This window comes from Leptonychotes weddellii, chromosome 15 (assembly GCF_054177405.1).
Source record: "Leptonychotes weddellii isolate Sample4059 chromosome 15, ASM5417740v2, whole genome shotgun sequence".
Lineage (NCBI taxonomy): Eukaryota > Metazoa > Chordata > Mammalia > Carnivora > Phocidae > Leptonychotes > Leptonychotes weddellii.
The window spans coordinates 48,891,576-48,911,575 of record NC_138383.1 but is presented as its reverse complement, the minus strand read 5'-3'; the positions used below and the strand labels follow the sequence as shown (position 1 = coordinate 48,911,575).

Genomic DNA, 20,000 nt, shown 5'->3' with positions numbered 1-20,000 from the left:
GCGCAACGAGTGCCCACCTTGTGCTCTCACCTGATGCTGGCCTGGCTTACAGAGGTCTGTGTGGGACAGGTGGCGCCCTGACGAGTACACCTTCCCTGGGGTGGAGAGAGGGGGTTGGAAAAATGCTGAGTCCCCTCACAGCCACCTGGCACCCTGCACCCCACTCAGCCTGTCCCCTTCCATACCTGGGGGCAGAGACTGGTACAGTGAGCACACACCCACAGGAGCTGAAGGCTGAAGACAGAAACAATATGGCAAGAGGCGCTGGCCTGGAAGGGGGCCCGGCCCCCCTGCAGAAGTTCAGCCAGGAAGATGTGGGGCAGTGGAGCACTAGAGAGAGAGAGACCGGAGTCAAGGAAGAGCCGACAGCATTCTGAAAGCGGGCTGTGTTAGGAAGGACTGGGCAGGCACCGGGATGGGGACGGGAGAGGGTACTGTACTCTCCCAGAAGCCTCACGGCTCATTCTGAATCCTGACCTCTCACCATCCATTATTTCCCAGGCTTGAACCAAGATGGTAGCCCAGAAAGAGATCTGCATTTTAGACTGAAAGCCTTCAACACCAGGCTGAAAAGCCTAGAACACTACATCTTTCTGGGTAAAATAATTAGCATCAGGCATTTTTATTTGGGGCAGAGTAAATCCTTCTAACTCAACATGTTCTACTAGGAGTGGAGAACACTAGTTACGGCAAAACTCCCAGAGCCGGGACCACGTGTAGGATGTGGATGCGAGGCTGTGAAGTCTGGGGAGCGGGGCCTGGGGCACTGACCTGATTGTGGTCTCGGGGGGGAAACTCAGGACCTGCAGGTAAGTGGATGGCCGGAAACAACAGTAAATATTGTGGAATCTGCAGGTGCAGGCGGCAGAGTGAAGAGGAAGGGAAAGAAGTCAATTTGAGGCAGAGGCTGATACCAGATCACAAGTTAGACCCCCCCACCCCAACCGGCGGGCTGCGCTGTGGCCTAAGCAGAGGGAAGCATGAGGGAAGGGGCGGTGTGGAGTGTCTCGTGAGGGCAGAGGGCATACACACAGACTACACGGCGAAGTCACATCAAAGAGAAGGTGCTGCAGCGGGGGGCGGGGGGGGGGAGGCCAAGCAGCCTCGCAGATCTTCACCTGGACATCTTCTTCTCCAGCTGGCCGAAGTAGACTCGGGCTCCCGGGAGGAGTCCTAGTGGGGGAGGCAAGTGTGGCTCTTTGATATAGATGTCTAAGTGAGGGCGGGACAGGCAGTCGGCAGCCTCCACGGCCACGGTCAGCTTCACGGACGCTCTCGAGGTCCGAGTGCCGCCTGCAGAAGCCAAGGGGAGGGGTCAAGGGCATCTGCCGGGACCCCAGAGTCCCATCACTTCACCCCTCTCCCCCCAAAGGAGGCGTCATTACCAGGCTTTGCCCAGAAAGGGGCCAGGAATGGCTCACACAAGGTCCGTGACAAAATCTCAGCTGAGAAAGACACCAGGGTATCGGTGAAGCTGGAGGGTCACAGAAATAGAGTGGTAACAGGAGCATGAGAAAGCAGAGATTGGAGAGGGGTCTGAGGACAAGAAAAGCAGCTAAAGTAAATGCTAGAACATCACCTATAAGGTCCTAAAAAAGCCTTGCCCTGGGTCAAGTCACGCACTAAAAGGACCAGGGCGGGCGCCTGGGTGGTGCAGTCACTTTAAGCGTCCCACTCTGGATTTTTGGCTCAGGTCGTGATCTCAGGGTCCTGAGACGGAGCCCCACCCTGGGCTCCAGGCTCAGCGGGGAGGCGGCTTGAGATTCTCTCTCTCCCTCTGCCCCTCGCCCTGCTCGTGGGCGCACGCCCGCTCTAAGTAAATAAATCTTAAAAAGAAAAAAAAAAGTAACAGGGCTTATGGGAAAAACAGAGCTGTGGCAGCTCACTCAGGACCTAGACGACACCGTAAGCAGAGACCTTACCAGGAAGTACGGCAGATGTTAAAGCTGCGTTTGCGTGCGCGCCTAAGGAGCTCAGGTGGCCCACCCCTGGCAGCTTTATATGCTGGTGCTCGTGCCCACGCCTGCCAATCGTGGGTCCTTGGAAACGATCCTTTCTACTAGAAACCGGTTTGTAAAAATTACACAATTACACATACAATCCAGTAGGGCTTTTTGTTTTTCCCCTTAAACCCCAGGGGAAATCTGTGGCTTCATCGTCTGTACCGGCAGCTGCCCCGGAAGGACAGAACAGGTGTTCCTGAAGCCAGTGCTGCTCACACTGAAGAGGAAGGCCCTGCCCTAGAGCTTCCAGCTTTGTTCGTTTTTTTTTTCTCCTTCCTAGATTTCCTTTCATTGCTACAGCTTTTCCTTAACTGTGAGGAAGCTCGCTCACGATCTTTAGTGAACGCTAAAGCGCTAGGGAGAAACTCAGGCATGAAACCCAGCTACCCGGTCACGGGGACGTCACTCCTCTAGAAGCTGAGTCCCGTCAAAGACACATGCGCCGTGCGGGGGACCAGACTATTCACCAAGCCCCAGCCCGGCAGGAGAGCGTGGCCACGGGAGCTGCAGAAGCTGGCGGACATTTACTTGCCACTGAGCAGGTCGTCCAGCGAGGTCTTAGGCAGGGCCTTGCTGGTGTCCAGCACAGCCGGCGAGTCCGCGCCGCTCTCGAGTTCCAGAGTCCACTCGTCCTGCACGCTGAGGCAGGACGCACAGCCAGCCAACTCCAGGGGACGCTGTGCGATGCAGGATGGCCCACCCTGCTCGAACAGCAGCGGGGTCTGCCGGGAACAGGAAGACAACCCTCTGAGTACGTCCTGCTCCAGAGGCAGTTCACAAAATACTAGGATCGGTTTTGTTTTCTTCCCGGAGGCTGGTGAGAGGGCCTAGCATTTGATCTAAATCCGCCCTTCTTCCAGGAGACCTAGACAGTAGCCAGGCACTGGCACTCCCTCTCCAGTCCCTAAGCCAAAAAAGCTTTCTGGGGCGGGGTGAATGAGGGACCAAGTGGGGCACTCACAGGAGGGCCAGGAGCCACGAGTCGGTACACGTAACCTGGGTGCAGGAACTCGAACCAGCGGACTGAGGGGCCACGGAAGATTAAGAGAACCTGGGAGGGAGGAAGGGAGGGAGGCAGGTGCTGGGGTCCCAGACAGGAGCTAAGGGCACAGGACGTCAGGCCCTAGGTCCCTGCAGTCCCAGTTTACCTTCTGATCCTTGTTCTCATCTCCTTTGGGCTCAGGTGGGCCCCATGCAGTCCCCTCCTTCCTCTGGGTGCCCCCAAGCCAGCTCCCCGATACGTAGAAACCGAGGATGGGCTTGGGCACCTCTGGATTAGCCCCTGGGGGGACACAAAAGTTCCTCTTCATCAGTGCCTCCTTGTGGGACAGCAAGAACAGTCGGCTCTGTTCTACATGGGGACCGTCGGGGAGGGTGGGCTCTGCCTGAGGTGTGAGGGAGGTGGCTGAGTGAAGCAGGGATCTGGGCACAGGCAGGATCAGGGCATCGGCCAGGAAGAACTGGATATAAACTCTGTTGGGAGAGACAAGGAGTAGGTTTCTTAGCAATGTGCGCACTGGGCGTCGTGGGCCCCCGCGTTCCACCACCGGCACCAGGCCCTGCCCGACCCCTCAGAGACTCAGGGTGTGGCCACGACCCCGGGAGCCAACCTGGCCTGCTGCTTCTGGATGAAGCCTGTCATGTTCAGCTCCTTATAGGAAGGGAAGTTGCTTCTGACGTTCCGCTCTATGACCAACTGGAACTTCTCTGTCCGTACCAAGCAGCCTGGAGAGAGAAAGTTTTCTAGTTTGGCAAGAGGAGACCACCCTGCAGGTTTCACTGCCTGTCCCAGGCCTGAGCTGCTCCCCTAACACGAGGTGAAGGCCCAGACCTGAACCCCGCCTCAAAGGGATGATATCTCCAAGGGAGAAACCATCCCAGCCACGAGTCCAATCCTGCCCCGGCCTCCTAGGCGGCAAGGCTCAGTTCCACTTTCTCACAAATCCCAAAACAGCTGTTCCTCGATCTAAGAAACTTTCCTTTACAGGAAACCCCGTCAGTACGGCTCAGTAAGCCCAAACTTAGAAGTCTCCTGCTGGTGTGCACGTCCGAAGCTATGGTGGGAGAAATGAATGTTGGGGGTTGGAGTTCTGGCTAGAGAAACCCTCGCTCCTTTGCTCTGCCAACACTGGGGTCCCAGACTTGTCCCAAAACTTGCAGATCAACACAGGCCACTTCAGCATCTCAAGAACATCCCAGCAGGTGCCTCCTCCCCCATCCTACTGTTCTGAGACCATCCCCATCCGCCCCCTTCTCTCCACTTCTGAACTCCAAACCTATGAACCGGGAGTCAGTGATGGGCTGAGAGTGCTTGGCCAGGATTAGGCAGGGGAGGGAACCACTTTTGTCCCGAAGCTGCAGACAGCCTTTATGAGATGAAGCCGCCAGAACCCCAATTAAAATCTGCAAGAAGACGAAGAACAAGGTATCGAATATTTGTTCAACAAATACTCAGCGACCACTCTGTGTCAGATGCCACGTTAAATGTTAGCTACAGAGTGGACAAAAGATCCAGTCTCCAACCTCAAAGGACTTACACTGGAGCGGCGAAGACGGATATGAAAAGAACACCCATGCGTTCACACGTTTAGTGGTGGGGGAGAAAGTGTACAAACTGAGGTTAGAACCAAGAGCCAGTACGGGACCTCACAGGGTACTGCAAGGACTTTGCATTTTATCTTATGTGCTGGACTTTGCATTTTATCTTATGTGCTCTGGGAGGAACCAGAAAAGGACTTAGCACAAGACAGCTCTGGAAGCCAAGTGAGGCCGTACCCCACTTTCCATCTGCGGTGGAGAAAACGGATAGGATGAGAAGAGGCGGAAGGGTCTGGTTAGAGGCTGGTGCAGCCACGGGGACAGGGAAGGACGATGGGAGCGGCAGTGAGGGCGGCCAAAAGAGGAGGCCTGCGCACCACCGGCGCCCCACCTACCTGGGCTGGGTGTGAGGTGGCGGGCAGCAGAGAGAGCCAGGACCAGGACACACGCTGATTGAGCTGACAACTGGTCAGATGTGAAGATTCTGGGAGGGGCAGGAGGCTCTTAGGGTCAAAGGCGGCCCAGGCCCTGCACCGCCCCTCCTCTTTCAGGGTGGCCAGAGTAGGGAAAGAACAGGGCGTCTGCAGCCGCGTGTACTGTGGGGGAAGGAAGAGAAATCAGAGTGTGCGGCCACAGGTACCCCACGGCATGAGCTCGGCCACCCATGCTTCCCGCACATGCTTGCACCTTCTGCAGGGGACAGTGATGCGGCTCCTCGAGGATCTCCTTGTGTGCATTCCGACGCGTGCTGCCCGGCGGAGCCAGAACATCCAGGACGGGAGCCAGGAGCTGCAGTCCCGGGCTGGGGTTCCCCGGAGATGAGTGCTGCAGGAGCTGGTGGTGTCTCAGCATGTGGGGACACAGCCTGGGCCAGGAAGAGAAGCGCTCGAGGCCCCCCAAGGGGGATGCCTCTTGCAGGATCTTACACCCCTGGCCCCTAGCCCCACCAGCCCTCCACACCCGGCCCAGCCCCCCGTCCTCCTCACTTGCAGGCCAGTTCCTCCAGCGCCCTGGTAGCCCACAGGTACAGGGGAAGGCCCAACTGGCGTTCCCATACCAGCTGCTCAAACAGGGAGGCCCCCTGGGCCTGGTAGAAAGACTGAGTCTCGGGCTTCTGACAAGAGAAGCCCCGAAGGAGAATGGCGCCATGGAGGCAGGGGGCGAGCACTGGCCTTCTTGTCCCTCCACCCACCGACTGCAGGAGGTGAACATCCTGGAGCTGGAGAAAAGCAGAAAAAATGAGAAAGCCGGGGTGAAGCCCTCAGCTCAGTGAAACAGCTGGCAGAGTTACTGCGGAGTCCCGGCGCCCGAGAACCACCGTTTCTCCCATACACGGCATTTCCTTGCAGGTCCCAGGCCCCTTTCTGCACAACACGCTCCCACCGTGGGAAGCCTTCATCTCCCACGCGCTCCCCTCGGCTTTGCTGCGGGCCGGGAGGCTCCTGGGGGGTGAGGGGCCGCTACTCACCAGGCTGCTGGCCCCACTCCTGAGATTCGGCTCCGGCCTCTCCCCCTCCAGTTGGAAGCCCCTCCGTGAAGGAGCCGCTCCCGGTGCCCCAGCCTCTCCTCCCTCCTGATCTGAGCTCCCGTCCAAATCATTCCTGGCACAAGTGTGCAACCTCCACCCTCCGACACACACGTGTTCTTTCACATTTCCGCTGCAGAAGTTCCTGCCCTGCTGCTGCTGCTGAGTACCAGCCCAGAAAGGGAGGAGAAACTGCCGAGAGGGCCGACGCCGCCCGTACCTCCAGGGAGACTCCTGGCCGCACCACCTTCCTGAGGCTGTGGAGCTGCTGGTAGGCGAGGCAGAGCACCAGCTGCCCGTCCACCTCGTACAGGCCGGCCGGCTGACTCAGCACGCCAGTGACCTTGCCCTGCGGAGAGGCCAAAGGTCCAGGTGGTCCCTCTTCCCTCCCTCTCTGGAGTCCCGCATTTCCTGCCCCCCCCGCCCCGCCCTCTCGGATCCCTCTGTCTTGCTCACCGTGTAGGATAAGAGTGTCGAGTGGCGGACAAGAGCAGGTTCCCTGTCCTCGTCTTGGGAGCTGCCGGGCACGGGGAGTGGTGTGGGATCAGCCTCCAGGAGGGGCCCATCCAGCTCCAGTTCCAGCTCTCGCACGCATTCTGGTTTCAGTGGCAGCAGGTGGGAGGAGGGACTGGTCGTCCACACGCGGTAGCAGTGCCCGCGGATCCTGACTACTCGCAGCGCTGTCAGCACATAGGACCTACCAGGCCAAAGGGCTCGGTGCCACACCAGCTGGGCAGGGATCTGGCTTGTGCGGGGGCAGGCAACACGGCACATGAGATGCTTCCCACGACACCGCCCCTCTGCCAGAGTCTCCCCCCATCACGATCTGACCTCAGCGACCCGCCCCTCCTGAGCTCTGCCTGGCCTCTCCCTGCGCTCTGACAATTCAATCTTAACCTCCTGGATTGCCTCCCTCTCACGGGAGATGCCAGGTATTTCCCAATCCCTCCCTCAAGATGCAAACCATCCCTAAAACTTCCTCCAAAATACAGAAACATTCCACCCAAGACTCCATGGCTTTTGCATTTCCCCATCCCACCCCGTAACACACAAACCACCTTCATTTATTTAACCTATAGGTACAGGGTATGTATGTACTCGGTATTGGGACAGACGTGAAGGGAACACAACAGACTGGTCCCTCTCTCCCAACACATCTCAACCCACTGGGGAACACAGATGCAAACTCAAGTAACGATGTGAAACCATATACGATCGAGTACCAAAAACCACACACAGTGGGCAAGGTTTCGGGGCCAGACAGGTCAGGGTGGGTGGGAATGAGCGGGAAGACCCAGTGGAAGAAGTGGAGTCCACACAGGGTCCTGAAGGGCGCGTCTCTGCTTTGCCAAACTGGAGAAGAGGGGGAGGGAGAGGCGACTCCAGCAGGAGGCAGCAACATAAAAGCATTCAGAGCTCAGGATGAGCGAGGCAGTGAGAACATTGGCTGGGATGGAGGGGGAGCGTTCCTGGGAGACGCAGGACACAAGATGGGAGAGCCAAGAGTAGGGGAAAACCCAGCAATGACCTGCTGAAGACTTGCTTTTACAGGAAGATGAGAACCGCCCGAAGTACGGAAAAAAAACAACCGCGGACAGCAGGGTGTCATAGGGACTGCAGAAGGTGCTTGTTGAGAAATTTAAGCACGAGGGGAAGAAAGACGGTTCCCAAACCTAACAACCGTCCGGGGCATGCTCCTCCCACAGGCCCCACGCAGCACGCTGCCGTTCGCAGGGGCGAACCCGCTGACTCAGGACACTCGAGCCTCACAGACCTCCACTTCTACCCTAGAAGCAGGTGAGTACCGCCGTCAGACCTGGGCCGCCACCCCTCGTCACTGTGCTGCTGAGCCCTGCCTGACGGTGCCTGCTGGTGCACGGCCAGGGTCACTAGTGGTCTGAGTCCAGGAGGCGGCCTGCGTGGAGCGGTGCTTCTGCTCGTCCGCACTGCCCTCTGCCCTCTGCCCTCAGCAGGACCGCCGGCATCGCGGCCCTGCCGCCTGTATTCAGACACCCCTTCCCTTCCTGTCGGAATGCCAGCATCCGAACGCGGACCCGGAGCCCTGCCCGTCTGGGCCCGCTGCGCCCCAAGGCCACCGCAGTGGGTCGCCACCGCTCCGTGTCCTCCGCTCCTCTTCGAAGACAAGAGCCCTACCTGCGGAGGTCAGACCCCCATCACCCCAGCGCCAATCCCCCTCCAGCAGGGCCACGGTCACTCCTCAGCAGCAGCCTCTCATCCCCGACTGCCTAGCAAGGCAGTTACCCTGAGCCTTTTCTCCTCTTTTCAGAGTCCAGTCCTTCATTTTCAAGAGATGATGATCTCAGCTCCTCCCTCACAGAAGAGACTCCCTGGGCTCATCTAGGGTGACAGTGTGTGTCCAGTTACGTCTGCAGCAGCCTACAAACACAGCAAGGTCACTTCTCCCCTGAGCCAGCTCCACCCGGAGCAGCATTCCCACTGGGCTCGAGGAGACGTGACACAGTCTAACGTAAAGAAAATACAGAAGCTCCTCTCTAGGCTGGGAGGAGAAACAAGACCAGAAATTGGGGCAGCTCCTAAGCATTTTTAGTTTTATCATTTTCTGTTCCTGTACCCGCTAATCACTGTCACTCAAGCTTATGACGCATATGACACAAGAATTCTAACAGCGCTAATAAATGTCAGAGTTCCCCTTTTTGATATGCATCTGAGAGAGCCTTTTTATCTTTTGTTTTGAATGCCTTTGAAACATTATTCAGATAATTACGTAAGTCATTAGATAATAGTGTAAAAAAAATTAATGATTCTAAAATCATACCAGTTAACGTAGAAAGAGAGTAAATAATAATGTACCAAGTGTTTTAAAAAGTGCACCTGGCCAAAAAAAAAAAAGTGCACATACTCGATGCCTTAATGGTGCTGAGGTGGATAATTTTTGTGGTCATCCTGCTAATGCACGGGAAAAACAAGTGATTCCGACAGGTTTTGAAATAGTCACACACGATACGACAGTTGTCTATGCACACGAAGCGCACAGCAGAAAAGTGTGTCCCCTCCTCCCTGCGAGCGGGAGCGATGCTACCTGCAGCCCTCCAGCAACAGCGATGTCCCAGCAAACAGCGCCCCTTCCCCCCTAAGCTGGCCCCTGCTCTGATGCTCATCTTTGCTGCCAAGAGTCCTGACAGCTCCTGCACACCTCCACGACCCTGAACTGACCCCAATCCTCACCTGCACGACAATGGACACGTGGCTGCCGGCTGGGGAGGAGCCGCCACCGAGAGACAGGACAAAGTGAGCTTTCTTCTGACTCCTCACCAGAGCGCTCACTCGAACCAGCTTCCCAGCCAGGTTCGGCTGCACGCCTCTGAGCTTGCCTCTAAGGAAAGAAGATGAGAGGGAAGAGGCATTTTTATCTCTTTTCCCCCCACAAATGCCTTCCCTTCTGCTGTAAATAACCTAGCAGTAATTTAAAATTTCCCTAGCCCAAAGCTGTTATTCCGAAGATGTCCTTCAAACTCTTCCTGACCTTGGATAAGGCAAACTTCCCTTGAAGACTCGCACTCAACATCCGGGGGAGGCCGCATCGTTGCCCTGACTCAGGTGGGAACACTCCCCCCGCCGCCCCCGCCCCGGACTGCTCTCAGGACCTTTCCCTCCCTCCTCCCCGTTTCACCTCGCTCCATCCTCCCGGAGACAGGGAAGGATTACCTGTGTCTGAGCAGGCGGGAAGCAGTCTCTGGGTAGAGAACAGGGAGAGGGGTGGGAGGACCAGGACTGGTGGCTGAGGGGCACACTGGCACTGGGGCACTCAAGAGCTCCAAGTGTCCTTCCCCTGAAGAATTCCACCTGGCAGGAGGGAGGTAACTCCAATTGGGGAACAGGAAGAGATGGCCCAACCAAGACAGGTCCAGATCTATGAGCTAGAAAAGACCAAGAGCAAGGGTTAACCCGGACCCTAGCATCCCACCCCCCCTCCTTTTTTCCCTTAGAGACTTAACTGCCTCGCTCCCTAGACCATCCTTGTGAGGCTCTGAGACACCTGACCTCCGCCTTCCTACTCACCTCACAGGTCAGGACACCAGTGTTATCTTTCACATAGAGGTCTCCTTTCCTGCACTCTTGTTCCAAGTCCCCCAACAGGTCTGTGAGTGTCCCTAAGAGTAAGAGCCGTTCCCGGGGTAGGGGGGTCCCATTTGGTCCAGCCTCTTGGGCCCAAGCCTGGTACGCACTAGAGCTCCAGGACAGGAGGCTGCAGCATGGCAGGTTCTGGTGGGTCTTGAGGTCCTGTACTGAGACAAAGCTGCAGAGGAAACGGAGCAGAGGTCCTGCAAAGCTGCATCCAAGCCTAGGAAACTACCCTCAACCCCAACAAGTCCCCCAAGATCCCAAGGAAAGGCCAATGGAAACCACAGACTAAGAGAGGAGTTTGACTGAACGGCAAGAACTTCAGGGCTCGGAGCCTAAGGAAATGAGGATGAGGTCTGGGCCCGAGGACTGGGGAGTACCTAAGGACGGGAGGAGGGAAGTCAGTGCTGAGTGACACTTTGAACAAGACGGTGCCACAGAGAGGACCCAGAGAAACGAAGGAGTGCACCAGCAGCCTAGGGGGATGAGCGTGCCTCCTCTGACAGCACCTCGGCTCTCAGCTCCACAGAGAACCCCGATGGGGCTGCTGGGGCATGTGCCAATAGCCCAACCTCAGCGGCCCCAGCCAGGCTTCCTTCCTAGTCTGCGATATCACAGCACTCGAGACCGGCGGGGAAGCAGAGGCTGAGGTGGGAGTCCATATCTAGAGCTCCCAAATCTCAAAAGATGCTTGAGATCAGCCATTCCCCAGGCAAGTGTCTCAACACTGCTCGTCACTATCAACGACGAGGTGCGGCACTCAGAATGTGAACAGCGAATTTATCGAAGTTGTGACGGATTCACACCTATAATCCCATTATTCCACACATGCGCCTTCTTACGGTCTTCCGAGCAGAAGAGAAAGAATAAAGGTATGAAGCGTCACAACTTACCCTCCTCGTTATACTCATGAACACCACCCCCGGGAGAGCACTAACAGCTGGGAACACTATCCTGAGTGGCGCACTCCCCTTCCACATCTGTTTCGTTCTTCCCCCAAAGGCTTTGAACAATATAAAAGGCAAAAATGGTGACTAGCATGTGTTGAGTCCCTGCTATGCATACACCATAGTGGGACCGTTCGTGCTCAGTAATGCACTGAAGCTTCACCAAAAACCCCTGCAAATGGGGTGCCTGGGTAGCTCAGGCATTAAGGGTCTGCCTTCGGCTCGGCTCATGATCCCGGGGTCCTGGGATCGAGCCCCGCATCGGGGTCCGTGCTCAGCGGGAAGGCTGCTTCTCCCTCTCCCTCTGCCCCTGCTTGTGTTCTCTCTCTCACTGTCTCTATCAAATAAATAATAAATAAAATCTTAAAAAAACACAAAAACCCTGTAACCACCACCAACGAGGAAACTTGGAGAGGTCAGGTACACAATGGTGTGGGTGGCAAAGCCAGGGGGGTCTCACTCAAAAGTCCATGTTCTTTCCCTGTGCTTCTCTATTCTAAAGGCCCAGGACAAAGCTGGAGATAGCGGTTTCTTTCCCCTAGGCACCTTCAGGACAGAACAGTAAGGACATGGGTCACTTGCCCCAGATTCTTCAGGGTCTAGGTCAGGAAACTGAAGGTGAGAACCTCGAATCCTTCCATTTGTCACTGATCTCCAACTTTCAATGCCTAGCACAGGGCCTGGCACACGGCAGGCGCTCCACGAAGAAGAAGGGAAACACGTAAGAATAAAATCTTTACACCCGAGGAATAATTCCTATCCTAGCCTCGCCCACCATTCTTGACAGACTCCTCACTTCAACACATCATGCCATCTCGTTTACGTTTATCTTGAAGAACGAGAAACTTTAAAAAGGTTCCTTTTAGGAACCTTTCCTGACAGTTTCCAACTCACCACTTTTCCACTACCCCAGTAATGCCAGAATCTTGAGAGATCTGGATCTTTCTTTCTTTGATTAGACTGTGATCATGGAGGCCACTAGGCACATACTCAGTCACCTGTGGGAGACTCGAACCCCGAGCACGAGGCTTCACAGCAATCACAACTTCTTCGACCAAGACTAACTGATAGGTAGCTCTCTGTCCCATGTTAACAGGACAGTTTTCTAATGAGATCTGTTTCTGCATTTATGTAAACAACATATTTAACCATAATATAGTTACGGACGTGGACAAGGTCTGTAGGAAACGAAGGAAAACCTAAAGCCAGTGGAGTAGACTGAGAAGAGTTACAGGAGGAAAAGAAAAGAGCCCCCAGGTAAGTGTCTCCTGAGAAATTACTTTGGGATTGAAATAAGATATCATTTACTACCCATCAAATACACACAAAAACCATTTTTGCAACAAGATAAGCAGCAGATTTGGGAATGGTTCAGGACATGGATGTACATGGCCCCATGTGTCCTTTGGCACGTCTGCCTGTTGGAACGGCACGTGTGGGCTCATCGGGACACTGGGTGCTGCCAGACAAGGGGAGAGAACCACCAACTGGATCAGGAGAGAGCACAGAGGAGACTCGACTAAACCTGTAACGTTTCATTTCTTACAAAAAAAGACCTGGAGCAAATATGGCAAACGTTAAGGTCTTTACGAGCTGAGCTCTGAGTACGGACTATGCACGGGGTCAGTAAGCACACTACTGAATTTGAGGGCTTTCACTTTTGCAATGAAGGCAGCAGTTGAGTTGGTTCACAGTCTGGTGGAGCAGCATTTTTAGTTACCATTGGTTTATAACAACGTCCTCAGATGAGAAAAGTATGGGATTTTGAAAATGATGTTTTGGACAACACAGAATACAATTAAGCTGTCTTCTCACCAAAGATCCCTTGCCTTTACTGATGGAGACGGACTGAGGGGCTGAGTGGACGCCACGCCGCCAGAAGCGGTTTTTAAGTCCAGAGAAAAAGTATCCTATGCTCGCGCAAGGCTGGGAAATGCCTAATTAAGCAAAGCTAAACAGACTTGTGCCTTTTTTGTTTTTTAGAGGATAAACGGTGACAGTACACTCACAGAATGCCACACAGCAGGTGAAATAAATGAGCTAGGGCGCCTGGGTGGCTCAGTCGGTTGGGCGACTGCCTTTGGCTCGGGTCATGATCCTGGAGTCCCTGGATCGAGTCCCGCATCGGGCTCCCTGCTCGGCAGGGAGTCTGCTTCTCCCTCCGACCCTCCCCCTTCTCATGCTCTCTCTCTCTATCTCATTCTCTCTCTCAAATAAATAAATAAAATATTTAAAAAAAAAAAAAAAGAAATGAGCTAGAGCTCTTGATAGGAGTAAATCTCAGGAGCAGGTGAAGCGCAAAAAGCAAACTGCAGAGATTATATATAAGATACGGTGCTATTTATAGAAAGTCAAAAGGTAAACAAAACTCTACAGTACACAGCTTAGAAATGGATGCACGTGCAATAAAAATATAAAGATAAGGGACTAATACACCCCACATTCGAGGTAACTACTCTAGGACTCAGCAAGTATACTAGGTATTTACCCAAAGGATACAAAAATACAGATTCAAAGGGGCACCTGCCACCCAATGTTTATAGCCGTATTATCAACAATAGCCAAACTGCGGAGAGAGCCCAGATGTCCATCGACAGATGAATGGATAAAGAGATGGTGTGTGGATACACACACACACACACACACACACACACACACACACACACAATGGAATATGACTCAGCCATCAAAAAGAATGAAATCTTGCCATTTGCAATGACCTGGATGGAGCTGGAGTATATTATGCTCAGTGAAATAAGTCAGACAGAGAAAGACAAGTACCATATGATCTCATTCATATGTGGAATTTAAGAAAGAAAACAGATGAATGTATGGGAAGGGGGAAAAAAAGAGAGAGGGAAATAAACCATAAGAGACCCTTAACAATAGAGAACAAACTAAGGGGTGATAAAGGCAGAAATAGAGGCAGGGGTGATAGAGGCAGGTGTGGGATGGGTGAGCTTAGGGATGGGGATTAAGGAGGGCACTTGTTGTGGTGAGTACTGGGTGTTGTATGCAAGTGATGAATCACTGAATTCTACTTCTGAAACCAACATTGCACGGCCTGTTAACTAACTAGAATTTAAATAAATATTTGAAAAGAAAAAATAAATAAAATTAAAATGTTAAGCCAAAACACTATGTGTTAACTAACTGGAATTAAAATAAAAACTTAAGGGGCACCTGGGTGGCTCAGTCAGTTAAGCATCAACTTTTTTTTTAAGATTTTATTTATTTATTTGTCAGAGAGAGACAGAGAGACAGAGAGACGGCACAAGCAGGGGGAGCAGCAGGCAGAGAGAGAAGCAGACTCCCCGCTAAGCAGGGAGCCCGATGCGGGGCTCGATCCCAGGACCCCAGGATCATGACCTGAGCCGAAGGCAGACGTTTCACGGACTGAGCCACCCAGGTGTCCCAAGTGTGGACTCTTAATTTTGGCTCGGGTCATGGAGCCTGCTAAGGATTCTCTCTCCCTCTCCCTCTGCCCCTCCCTGCCCTCTCTCTCCCTCCCTAAAAAACGATAATAATAAAAAATAAAAATAAAAACTTAAAACAAATACACCCACATTTGAAGTCATGATTACTTCTACGAGGAGGTAAACGGGGTTCTTTCCACAGGACTTTCAGAGCCTTTAATACGTTAATGAGCCTTGTGACTTTCCTAGAGAAGCTTATCATATCATATGCAGTGTCTCGCAAACTTATTTGGCCATGGAATCCTTTTCTTGTGGTACTTTATTAACACTGCTTTGGACAGTTTCAGAAACGGCAGTGTTGTTAAAAACAAAAAACGCAACACCTTCAGAAGACTTTAAACTCCTGTCTTAAACACAACTATCTGCACTTGCTGATGTCTTAACTCGGTGCCTTAGTTTCCTCACACACCCAAAAGAACATTGGCCTCTCCCTCCACCCTGAGAGTTCTTTTTACGAATTTTCCATCTTCCCCCACCTTCCTCCCTCTTCTCCTTGTCCCTAAATTGACTTCAGCCAATTTAGGAGAGCCACCAGAAAAAGAAAGTAGCTTGATGGAGGATGGAGAAGCCTGGCAGAGGGGGTTGTGTTCAAGCACGTTTTCCTCCCCTGAGCATGTTTACCCTCATGCTTCTCGTTTCCCCCTGGTTAACTCTCGGTCCTTCTTTTTTAGTCCCAAAGTTAACCCCCTTCTGAACCCCTCCTCTCCTTACCTGTAGCTGAGGGGCAGGGGAAAACCTTGGTTCTTTCCCTGGGACAACCAGGTGGTCTTCACACAGTCAATCACTGACTGAGTCAACTGGACATCAGGCTCGCTGCCAGCCGGACACAGGGTCTCTTGGATGAAGGTCTGGGCAGCCTCAAGCCAGACTTGCTCCTGAGGAAAGGGAAACTAGTTAAAACATCTTCCTAACCATCCTGCCCACCAATGAAATTTTGGGAATAAAGTAATAGAAAAAGAAATTCGGAGGGCATGTAAATAAACAAGTACTGGAGTTTATAACTTGGAAGAAATCTTAGAAGCCTTAGTCCGGTCCCTCCTCAGACCGCAGGCCCTCCGGCTTTGGTCTCACCTGTTTCTCCTCTAAGTACCGTGTGATGACCCGCTGCACCCCTGGAACTGTGCGGGTGGTCCTACCTCTTTCTCCAACAGACCCGTACCAGTGCTTAACATGCTCAACTGGAACATACATCGCCCTGGGAACCCTTCTCTGACCACCCCAGGCAGAATGCTGCTCCCTTCCTGGAGCTCCCACAGCACCATGCACATAATTCTACAGAGAGCAATGATCATCGTGTACAGTATCGTGGTGTCCCATCTTACGTGGGATGTCGTTCTAAGGCCAACAAGTTGAAAAACAGTCAAAATCACTCCTGGAAAAAATCCTTTAAGTTGCTCACAAATAGGATACAATACTACATAGTAACATGTATATATAAATGCAAATATGCATAATTACAAACACTATGTAAAAAGGACATAGGTGGAGTACAATTTTTAATCATTTCTTTTTCTACTCAAGTATGTACATTTGAGTTCCCATGAGCTAAATCAATGTAAGGTGCAATCCCACCAGATTTGTTTTCTGTCTTTTCGGCTGAGATGCAGACTTCTTAAGCAGGACATGAGCCACCTTTGTATACTTACCACACAGTCTGGACACATAGTTGCCTTTCTCTAGTTGGTTCTAGAGAAGGGGACCAGCTTGGCCTACTTCCAACGTCGGGCTGCTTTATTTTAAAATTCTGACAGGGGCACCTGGGTGGCTCAGTTGGTTAAGCGTCCAACTCTTGGTTTTGGCTCAGGTCCTGATCTCAGGGTCCTGAGATCGAGTCCCCCCCCCACCCCCATGTCAGCTTGAGAGTCTCTTTCCCTCTCCCTCTGTCACCCACCCCACCCCCCACCCCGTCATGGCACATGCCCTCTATCCCTCTCTCTCTCGTATACATAAATAAATAATCTTTTTTTTTAAGATTTTTTATTTATTTATTTATTTGAGAGAGAGAATGAGAGAGAGCGAGTACATGAGAGGGGGGAGGGTCAGAGGGAGAAGCAGACTCCCTGCCGAGCGGGGAGCCCGATGCGGGACTTGATCCCGGGACTCCAGGATCATGACCTGAGCCGAAGGCAGTCGCTTAACCAACTGAGCCACCCAGGCGCCCCTAAATAAATAATCTCTAAAAAAATAATAAAATTCTGACAGCGTTCAACAGTACCGAGGGGTACGACCTTTATCCTTCTTGATCCCCACTGATAACGCTAAACCATTACAGCTCTATCCCTGTTCCTCCAATGCCCTTCTATTAGCCTTCTGCTCAATCCTCCACAATCATTCAATCATTAGCAGCTCGAGGGACCTGTCTTCAGGTTCTATTGACTTCAGTGTCCTTGTGAACAGCTCTACCACTAAACTTCACCTTTACTCCACCTTAGCCAAACACTGTCACCCGTGGTCACGGCTGTCAAAACTGGACTAGATCAGAGCACCTGGCTGGCTCAGTCGGTAGAGCACACGACTCTTGATCTCAGGGTTGTGAGTTCAAGCCCCACGTTGGGTGTAGAGATTGCTTAAAAATAAAATCTTAAAAAAAAAAAAATTGGACCACATCATCATTCACCACTGCCTCAGCGACACAACGAGTGCCTCACCCAGACTCATACTTTTTGTCTTCCTCTCTAGCTCCTGAGGGCCTGTCCACCACTTGGCACATGGAATACTACTGTTTTCCAAAGTTGTGCCACTGCCTCAGAATCCCCTAAATTTTGTTAAAAATGTGAATTCATGGATCTCATCTACTGAAACAGAATCCTGGCAGGAGTGGGGGACCCAGGAATCTGAACTTTAAAGATTTATTTATTTATTTAGAGAGTGAGCACGCGCACAAGCAGGGGGAGGGGCACAGGGACAGGGAGAGAATCTCAGGCAGACCCAGGGCTGACACAGAGCCCGACTTGGGGCTTGATCCCAGGACCGTGAGATCATGACCTGAGCCGAAACCAAGAGTGGGATGCTTAACTGACTGGGCCACCCAGGCGCTCCAGGAGTCTGTATTTTATTTAATTTTTTTAAAAAAAGATTTTCTATTTATTTATTTGAGAGAGAGAGTGAGAGAGAGCACAAGCAGTGGGGTGGCTAGAGAGAGGGAGAAGCAGACTCCCCACTGAACAGGGAGCCAGATGTGGGGCTCGATCCCAGGACCCCAAGATCATGACCTGAGCTGAAGGCAGATGCTTAACCCACTGAGCCACCCAGATGCCCCCAGGAGTCTGTGTTTTAAATAAACTCCCCAGATCATACTAATATAAACTGAAATTTGAGAACACTATATATTTTCCCCTCGGTGACCTCTGCCATTGGATGTCCTTACTAGCCATCCATAGAGGCTACTTTAGTTGAGATCTCTCTCGTTACCTCCATCTGCCTACCAGATTCTCCACCTGGCCAACCTACAGGCATCACACATCCCAACAATGACCTTAAAAAAAAAACAAAAAACCCACTCCTCTTCCAACGTTCACCAATCAGCAAACAGCAATCTCAACCAAGTAATTCTACCCTGAAACCCGCAGTCCTCCTATAACGCCTTCCATTCCGTACCCAAGTCCTTTAGATTCTACCTCCTCAATATATTTTTTTTACTGTTTTCACTTCTGGAACCTCAACACTGCTGCCGTGGTCGAGGTCACCATCATCTCTCACTGCTTTCCAATCACAGCCCTCTAACTGGTACTCTCTACACTGCTACCTCAGGAAACGAAATCTCAAATCTCATCCGATCGCTCTTCTGCTTAACACCCCTCAGGAACTCCCAATTAGCCTCAGGTTAAAGTCGCTGTTTGGCAAGACGCCCGAGACTGTCAGCCGTCACCCCTCCACCACCACCCAACTGAACTTGGGTTTTCGAAAGATACCTGTTCTCGCTCTTGCCTTTGAACGTGCTTTTGCCTCCGCCTAGAAACCTCTTTCAGCACTTTTCTGCCTGGAGAACCCCTACATGCACTTCGGGTCTCAGACGCTTTCCTTGCTTCCCGTTATCCCTTTCCCCCCAGCTGCGTCAGGGGCCCCACCGTTCGCCATTAGCCCGCCCGCGGCTTCCCACCCGGCTGGGAGCCCGGAGAGGGGGCGGAGACGTGTCTAAGCCCCACAGCTGGCGCGGCAGGCGCCAACAAATGCGTTCGCAGAACCCGCGACGGTGGAAGGACGAACAGCCTCGAAGCTCCCCGCCCCGCCCCCACCCGCCCAGCGAAGGCAGGGAGGCTGAGAAGCAAGGTGGAGGAAACAGGACCAGAAGGAAACAGGGGTACGAAGGACGGAGAAGCGCACTCACGGAGTCGGGAGCCGGAGCCGGGTTGGCCTCCATGATGCGCCCGGGGCTACGCCCTGGGAGAGCCCGCGAACAACCGCCGCGCCAGGGCTCACGGGAAGGCCGCTGGGTGACGTCATCGGTGGGCGCGGCGGCGGCTGCGCCTCCAGCCCCTCCCACCCGCGCCCTCAGGCCCTCAGTGCGCAGCTACCGCGGCCGCCCCCCGACTCCCGCTCTGCCGCTTCCTTCCGGGATGACTTCCTGTGTGGCGGCCCTGGCAGGGGAAGGGGAGCGGGGGGCGGCCCCGGAGCTCGAACACAGCCGGCCTGGTTGGTCGCTCCTAAGCATCGTTCCGTCTCCCTGATGTTGCCAAGCGCAGAGACGTGCCTCCTCAACGCGACCCGAGCGCGGCATTCATGCTTGCGTTCTGGCCTTGACTCCTTGCTGTAACTGTTTATTTCCCCGCTAGACCATGAGTACCTGGAAGCGCCATCCTGTTTATTCTATTTATCTTTGTAGTCTGGTACCTAGAACAGAGCTTGTTGCTAAATGTTTGTGGATCAGCTAATGAAAGCCTCTTGCTCTTTCTGATTCAGTCAACCAACTAATCATTCCTTGGCTTAGTTGGCAGGGAGTGAACAGAATTCACGCAACTCTGTGCCAGGCACTGTTCCAGGTTCTGGAGATACAGCGGTGAACAGAGATAAAAATCCCTGCTGTCATGAAGCTTACATCCTAGGACACAGAGACTGACAGTTAAAAAGAAAAGAAGTGTTGACAGTAATAGGTACTATTGAGAGAGAAGGCAGGGGTTAGTGTGACCCTTTTGTATGCAGAAGGCCTTACTGTAAAGGTGACATCATAGTAAAGAATTGGAAGAGATGAAGGATTCAGATGATGGCGACCAAAGAGAAAGGATGGATGGGGGCAACCACAAGCACAAAGGCGCTATGGTGAAAAGAAATGCAAGGAAGTCAGTGCGGTGGGAGGGGAAGACAGGAGATTAAAAAGGTAAAGTGGGGGGGGGGCGCCTGGGTGGCTCAGTTGGTTAAGCGACTGCTTTCGGCTCAGGTCATGATCCTGGAGTCCCGGGATCGAGTCCCG

The 20,000-nt window shown here is 53.0% G+C and overlaps 1 protein-coding gene across 3 annotated transcripts in view; it reads right to left on the bottom strand.

Moving 5' to 3' along the window:
• The window catches only part of CTC1 (CST telomere replication complex component 1), a 20,318-nt gene extending 1,276 nt beyond the window's left edge, over positions 1 to 19,042 (bottom strand). For 2 of the 3 annotated variants that reach the window (XR_004077259.2, XM_006738210.3), the window contains exons 1-20: positions 18,921 to 19,042; positions 15,305 to 15,468; positions 10,108 to 10,345; positions 9,754 to 9,965; positions 9,274 to 9,421; positions 6,523 to 6,807; positions 6,287 to 6,415; positions 5,528 to 5,760; positions 5,229 to 5,406; positions 4,937 to 5,137; positions 4,280 to 4,406; positions 3,614 to 3,728; positions 3,152 to 3,476; positions 2,965 to 3,054; positions 2,532 to 2,725; positions 1,386 to 1,474; positions 1,119 to 1,293; positions 772 to 849; positions 186 to 330; positions 31 to 95 (exon numbers count right to left, since the gene is read on the bottom strand). Coding sequence is in view for 2 of the 3 variants with exons in the window: in XM_006738210.3 (XP_006738273.1) it covers positions 31 to 95; positions 186 to 330; positions 772 to 849; positions 1,119 to 1,293; positions 1,386 to 1,474; positions 2,532 to 2,725; positions 2,965 to 3,054; positions 3,152 to 3,476; positions 3,614 to 3,728; positions 4,280 to 4,406; positions 4,937 to 5,137; positions 5,229 to 5,406; positions 5,528 to 5,760; positions 6,287 to 6,415; positions 6,523 to 6,807; positions 9,274 to 9,421; positions 9,754 to 9,965; positions 10,108 to 10,345; positions 15,305 to 15,468; positions 18,921 to 18,953 (3,224 nt within the window). In the remaining variant the exon portion in view is untranslated. The remainder of the gene's footprint in view (positions 1 to 30; positions 96 to 185; positions 331 to 771; positions 850 to 1,118; positions 1,294 to 1,385; positions 1,475 to 2,531; positions 2,726 to 2,964; positions 3,055 to 3,151; positions 3,477 to 3,613; positions 3,729 to 4,279; positions 4,407 to 4,936; positions 5,138 to 5,228; positions 5,407 to 5,527; positions 5,761 to 6,286; positions 6,416 to 6,522; positions 6,808 to 9,273; positions 9,422 to 9,753; positions 9,966 to 10,107; positions 10,346 to 15,304; positions 15,469 to 18,920) is intronic. The other variant, XM_081805757.1, reaches the window with a different exon arrangement.
• Between the last annotated feature and the right edge of the window lie 958 nt (positions 19,043 to 20,000).